The sequence below is a fragment of the Chaetura pelagica genome, unplaced genomic scaffold (assembly GCF_000747805.2).
Source record: "Chaetura pelagica isolate M959 unplaced genomic scaffold, ChaPel_1.0 scaffold207, whole genome shotgun sequence".
Lineage (NCBI taxonomy): Eukaryota > Metazoa > Chordata > Aves > Apodiformes > Apodidae > Chaetura > Chaetura pelagica.
Window position 1 is genome coordinate 2,973,684 of NW_009953929.1, and position 7,156 is coordinate 2,980,839.

General features: G+C 41.5%; 1 protein-coding gene across 1 annotated transcript; it reads right to left on the reverse strand.

Annotated features, from left to right (window-relative positions):
- Positions 1 to 420: 420 nt before the first annotated feature.
- LOC104392283 (thiamine transporter 2-like) lies at positions 421 to 6,829 on the reverse strand. Its single transcript, XM_010001666.1, has 5 exons — positions 6,675 to 6,829; positions 3,922 to 4,738; positions 1,964 to 2,156; positions 1,351 to 1,492; positions 421 to 543 (listed from the first exon to the last, which is right to left on the reverse strand). The coding sequence occupies exons 1-5, from the start codon at positions 6,822 to 6,824 to the stop codon at positions 421 to 423; spliced, it is 1,425 nt and encodes a 474-aa protein (XP_009999968.1). The 5' UTR covers positions 6,825 to 6,829.
- Between the last annotated feature and the right edge of the window lie 327 nt (positions 6,830 to 7,156).

The following is a 7,156-nucleotide window of genomic DNA, read 5'->3' on the forward strand; positions in this document are numbered from 1 at the left end:
TAGATTCCCCAGGAATGTTTGAAGGTCTTGCGCCTATAGCTAAATTGCCTTTAATTGAAATACTCAATAGAAGTGAAAGTTCAAAGGGTGTATCATATAAGCTCTTCTGTTGTAAGGTTCAGGCATCTGTAGGCACTTTCTTGTTGTGTTTATTGAGCAATAGTAGAAGTTTTGGTGAGATTAAATTTGAGTTGGAATAGAAGATTATTTAAAGGTTGTTCAGTATTGAAATTACTGGTGAAGAGAACTGGTAAAATGCATCATCCTATTGACAAAGCTCTTTATGCTGTTGGCTTATAAACAGCCTGTTTCACCACTGACCAGTCTTGCTTGACTGAGCATTGTTTCTCCTCTTGCACTGTTCAGATGGTGCAGCAGCCTTTGCACTGTTGCTTGTAGCTGTTCTTTTTGTCTCCCTTGTTAGTGACCAGAGCTTTCAGCAGCCACACTGGTATTTCTGCAGCTGATGGAGATGATGGTGTATATGCTTCGGATCAGGAAGATTCCAGCTATGAATGTAAAGTAGCTGCCATAAATGAGAAACTGAGAAAGGGAGGTGGGGAAGAAGGAGGAGGGGAGAGTCACCTAACAGCAAAAGCAGTTTTTAAAAAGTGTCCCTTCACTGCTGCTTTCCCTTCCCTGTCACCCATGCCCCAGGATGATCCCATATTGAAAGGATTCAAGAAGTCTAGCTGCTTGGCTTTGTACAGTTGGAAATCTCTGGTTGTGAAAGGAGGGGAGAGAATATTCTGCTACAAAGTGCTTCCTCTCTCCACCTCGGTCAGGGAGGAGGACAGATGTCGTGCACTTTCTGACTTGTCTGAAAAGGTGAAAGCTAGAGACTTGGAGTTCATTCAGTATGTAAATTGAAACTTAAATTTAGAACTTTAATGGGGAATAATTAATTAGTTGATTTTAAAAATTACAGTAACTTGAAGATGCATCAAATTAAACTATGGAACTGAGAGCTGCCAAAGTGTATACTCATAGGTTGTCTTTCAGCTTGCTTCCTGGTTCTGTTTAGGGTATTTTGACAAACTTGAGAATAGTAAGCCTTTAAATAAGAAAAAAGCTTTTTTATTGCATGGGTGAGTAATAGGTGGTGGTCTTTCCCTTTTGCTCTGTGAAAGTATTAAAATTATTGCAGAGATGCAAAATTGAAAGGACTACAGAACAAGTAGGTTGTAGTAGCTACTTGCCAATTCCACTTTAAATGAGCCTGTTTTTCCAGTGAGTAACTGTCCGAAGCTAGCCCATTACCTAGCATCTTCCCAAAGGCTAATCTTGGAGTAGAACCCTCTTTTGGGGGAGAGTAGTGGAACTGAGAGCAGTGTGAGTAATGCAGCTTACCTGGGTGCTGATATCCAGTCCTAGACCTCTTGAATCTACTACAACAACAGTTAAAATTGTCTGAATTGCCAATGCAACAAAGTTGTTGAAGCCAAACATCAAAGCATAACGCTCCATGCTTAGATTGACAGCAATCTGAAACCTGGAAACAAATGGACAGGTTAACTAAACTATAGGGAACATGGACACCTGCATAGGATAAAGTCTCTCCAGTCTTGGCTATTAAACTATAACAGCTTCATTGTGGCAGAAATCCCATATTTTCCTGACTTTGGCACATTAGTACATCCTACTTCTCTCTTACTTGAGTGGTTATTTTTGCTGAACAAAGGCTTGTGTGTTCATTCGACCATTTAGATAATACTTGTACATAGATCATTGAACAGTTAAATGCAGAATAAGGTAGTTTCTGACTTGGAGTAATGTATTGTAATGGTTAGGTCATGTAATTTTAAGCATAGTTTTTTATAAGCTAGAAATAATTTGCAGCTGTTATGACCTGTTAACACAACTTATTTCTATGAAAGCTTTCAGTAAAATTTTGATAAATTTTAAAATGTGACACTTACTGATTTAAATCCATTTAGTTAGAACAGTTGTGTATTATACTTACGTTGCTATTGTTATAAGGAGCATATAGCATGCTTTAAATGCAAGGTAACCACCATAGCATGCCCAGATGTTGTCTGTAAAGTATATGAGAAACAGAGAACCAGCATCCATTGCAGAGAAAATTCCCAAAGCCAGTTCTCCAGAAAGATCCCAGTTCACTTTGACATATCCAACTACCATAGATGTTGCTGAACCTATAAATTTTAAAATAATAATTAAAATTATGAAGCACTTAGCATTCTTCTGGAGCTATTGCATAACTGTGTAAATGGATCACACCAGGAGCTCATGAGACTGTCATGGCTGCAATGGGCTTTGATAATGGTGTGGATTACATTTTGTTAGTGGTGTGGGAATCTTCTGTTGGATTTTTTTTCCTTAGAGTCTATGGACTGAAGTATTCTTAGAAAGCACCTCATGCGAAAGGCTGGAGGCAACAGTGTACAGTTATCCAACTATGTGTTTTGGGTTTTTTAATGTTTCTTCAAGCACCAAGGCTCCTGTAGGTTTGTAAAAGCTCTTTGAAACACAATATGCTGAGGTTAGTAGCTAAAATGCAAAGAAAAGGCTGGTCCAGTCAGGTTATAACAGCAGAGAACTGTCGAAGTCCAGAGGGTACCAGTGGCCCAGTTGTTTCCAGGCAGGCTCGCACACTGGTGCAGAATTGGGACTTTATAGGCTGGTCGCATGTGCAGGCCTATTGCTTTGGTCTATCACTGCTCTAAACAGAGGTTCCTAGTACTGCCAATGCTTTCTGCACCCAGAATAGTGTCAAGTGCCAGAGGGCATAAAAGCAAGAAAGTACAGTTTTGGATTAGCTTCAGAAAAATGTGTTTTCATGCCGATGGCAGGGAGGAAGAGTAAACTGAGAGTTCCCTGTAGAAATGTGAGATAAAGCTCCTGGTATGCAGGAGGTGATGTAGCTGTGTAAATGTTGGCTTAAAAATGAGGCTCCAATTGGTACTGCACAGCTATTCAAATGAAGAAGTTGTACTTTATCCAGATGTCTTCTGTTCTGTGGCCAAAGAGGAATGTCATTTGGATGGACCAAGTAACTAATGAAAATCAGAACAGCTGAGGTTGGAATAGCTCTCTGGAGCTCACCTAGCCCTTCTAAAAGCAGGGTCAGCTAGAACAAGCTTCTCAGGATTGTGTCTAGATTTTGAAAATCCCCAGGAATGGAGAGTCCACACCTCTGGCCAGCTTGTTCCAGTGTTAAGTCATCCTTACAATACAAATATTCTTGTATGTTTAAGTGGAACTTGTTTATGTTTGTGCTCCTTGCCTCCTGTCCTGTCACTGAGCACCACTGGGAAGAGTCTGGCTCTGCCATCTTTACTCCTCCCCTTCAAGTATTTATGCACATTAAGAAGATCCCTCGTTCTCTCAAGGCTAAACAATTACAACTCTTTGAACTGCTCCTTGTATATCACATCCAGAGGCAAACTTGTGGATCAGGATACAGATGCAGTCAGAGAGTCTTGTTCAGGAACACTCATCCTGAATTGATCTTTAATCTGCTGTCTAAACACACTATCTAGAGCAGTGTATCTGTTAATATGTGCTTTAAGTTTTTAAGCCACCTAACTTCAGGTGTACTTTAGGGAGGAACAGGCAAGGTGTCATTGCACAGGTTTTTTTTGAACTGCTGTCTTACGGTTAAATTCATGGTCTAAACAAACCTGGGAACTTAAACTCTTAAAACACTTTGGTGGAATAAGGGTCTCTGAATAAGAGCTTATCAATACATACTTGCTTAAGATTATTTGTGAAGACCACCCCACTGATGAAGTTGTACAGTGAAAGCATTCTTTGTACCCTATAAGTTTTGGAGGCTGTTGCTGTTGACCTTGGTCCCCATAGGAAATAAGCAGAAAGGCACCAAAGATTTTGTGAAATTGCTGAAGAATTTCATCACTACAGGGTGGCCTAGAAGTAGTTGCTAGTGATCTTACTTACCTAAAAAAGTTGCTATTGCTTCAACAGCTCCATTGTACACTGCAGAGCTGTGAGAGGGGGCTCTGAAGTCCCACAGTACTTGGATATAGTTCAGAACCTGGTTAAAGCCTGCTGTAGCCAGAGCCCACCAGAGGGACCAGTAGAGAAGTTTCCTGGAGCTGTAGCAGTCCCTCAGGTCCTGGCTCAGCTGCACCAGCACTCTGAGCACACCATTCTGGGGCTGGACACGACCTGCCTGCTGTTCAGGTGTGGGTTCCCTGCCAGCAGATCCAGAGCCCTTGTCCTCTGGGCAGCTCGAGGGCCTGTGGGAGCCAACTGCAGCCACGACTTGATCTGGTCCTGGCAGAGCTACCGGGATGTCTTTCCTGTGGAAGAACATGCTCTTCTGGGGCATTGGGAGGAAAAAGGAAGTCACAAATGCCAGGGACACGGAAGCCAAAGTGATGGCATTGAGGTGAAAGTAGGATACATCTGCTAAGGAAACCAGCAGCTGCCCCAGCACGGCAGCAAGGGTGGCTGCAGCCAGGGTGATGCTTCTGCAGTAGCTGGTCACTCTCTGATAGCGATCGGTGCTGACAACGCTGTAGATGTAGGCGTAATAGGCGACCTCGGTGGCTGTCGCCATCCCGTAGAAGAATTCCACTATCTGCATGGCCAGCACCCCCTGTGCAAAGAGCAGCAGGAGCCAGGTGGTGATGAAGCTGATGCCCTGGAGGAGGAGGATGGGCTTGTAGCGCAGGTAGTCTGTGATCAGAAAGACTGGGAAAAGGAGAGCGAGGTAGGAGTATGTCCACACTGGGAAAATCTGGTTGGTAACCTATAGGAGAATAAAACAGGGAATAGTTTCCTAAAAATACATTTTAAATGTTGGTTTTGAAGCTTTTTGATTATGGTATTGAAGGAACGTAGTTGTGGTGACAGGAAACATTCAATTGTGTGACTTGTGCAGACATCAGCTGTCTTAAATTGTGCAACTGTAAATGCAGACCTTGAGAGGCAACAATAGTGATGCGGGGCTGCACTACCTAAACAGGTGGATTGGCTTAATCAAGAATTCTAGTAAAGGCCTATGAAGAAGGTGGATTTTGATGTGCAGCTTTTCAAAGCAGTTATAACAGCATTTGTGTCAGAGGAAGGTGTCTAGCATCAAATCCTGTTCCCCATAGTAGCTGAAAATTAATGCCTATTTTAGTTTTACATCAGTCATTGTTTACCTTTGGTCAACTCCTTTTTTAGAAACAAATGCATGAGCCTCTTACGGGGGAACTGGAACTGCACATATTGTGTAGCTGTTATGCTATTTCTACCTTCTCAGTGTTCTTCAAATTTGATGTGCAAGAACTAAGGAAGTCTTTGATGGAGCAGTATTTCTTCAAGTTGCATTTTGCCTTCAGGGCAGAAAGGCTGTGCAAATAAATCCTTCTCTTTTTCCAAAACTGATCTGCATTCAAATTGGAAGGTGCTGTTTGCTATGGCCACTAAAGCTACTATAGCTGCAGTAAGGTTATCACCTCCTTGTAGATACACTGATAGGAAAAGTTCACTTTGTGATGTGCAGGTTGCCTGTTTTGGGGAGGTCTTATCCAGTAATTGCTGGAGCTGCTAGGGTATCCATTCATGAATCATCCATCCGTTCTCTGCTTAAGCAATTGGGCTAGAAAGGAATTGTTTCAAATACTGGAGGAACAATAGTAGCTGGTTATCTTTTTACTTCTGAACTGGTACTGGAGTGAATTGTATGGTGAGAAGCAGGTTCACTACATCTTTTTTGGATGACTACTTTTGTTTCTCTGAACTTTAATTTGAATTTTTAAGTGCTTGACTGAAAATAATGGAATTAGCTTACCAGAGAGGAGTTTGGCTGAAAGAGCCAGTATCTGTACTACACTTATTTTTGAGTTCAGAATTAAGGCATCCTGTCATGCCATTTGTGCATTTAATGTAAGAAAGAAAATTACCCCTTGTGGTTAAAAAATAAAGGGAGAAAATAACCCAAACAACCCAAGCCATGAACACCAGTTTTCAGAAGAAACCTTGGATTTACACTCTACTAGCAGGTTCTGCCTGAACATTTGCTACTGCACATCAGGAATGACTTCTCCCTGTTAGCTGTAGGTGGGTGTACCAAGCTTGTCTTCTAATTATACTATTAGCTTTGTGACTCAGCCACTTGTTAGCGATGTCCCTTTTTGTTGGGAAGTGTACTCCTGAAGCAGCCAGTGCTGAACAGGGGAGCAGAGCAAGGACCTTACAGTGCAGACTTTTGTAAAAAAAACAAACCAAAACATTTTTACTTGTGAATCTTGCCTTCAGAGGGTAATTAATGCATAAAACAATCTTGTAGCGCAGGTAATATTCTAACAGCTCATAAGGGGAAGTCTGCTTGGTTTTCTTATGATTGGCAATCACTGTGTCACTCAGTGTAATCAATTCCACAAAACGTATAAATAAACCTGAGTATTTCTCCTCCTCTGGGCTTCCAGGTGGGGAGAGGAACTGGCTGACCTGATTTTGCTGAAAGTATCAATTTCTGAAACAACCATCAAAGTAGTTTCCAAGTCCTAGGGATGTAGGGACTTTAAATGTTTGACCTTCTGCAAAAGAGGCGAGTCCTTACTCTTTTTGAGAAGCATGTTAAGTGTGAGTTTCTAGATAAAATACACCTGTGTATTGAACACTTTATCCTTCAGTTATTGATGTAAGACTTAGCACTTTAAGCATTCAAATTATTACTTAAGATAATAGTTACATACCTCTTCAATTGTTAGGTTTTTGTCTGGTCCGGTCAGATAAGGAGTAAGAAAAGGTTCTGATGGCCTCATTGTGGAGAAAAATCCATTTGCACAGATGATCAGTGTGGGATAAATCCAGCTGTGGCCTGTGGCTCCCTTCCAGCAATCCATAGCCTGCCTAAAAAAAAAGGGTACTGAAGAAATGAGCGCACCAGGAATTTACAAAGATGCTCTTCACAGTTGGCAAAAATTCCTTTGTAAGTTTACTTTTTAACTAGCTCTACTCCAGCAAATGTTCTTTTCATTAAAGCTGTCAGTGATCGCAGAAGCAGCTTGTAAATGAACAACTTGGATCAAGGTGTGTAATGGTGGTAAACTCCTGCCTCTGTCGTCTGTCAAAGGTTATTCTTAGTGACGTACTTAGACTGAGCGGGTGTTTCATAGTGGAAGGATAAAGTTCCATTACACTCTTATTTCTGAATAAATGAGGGAGCAAACTGAGA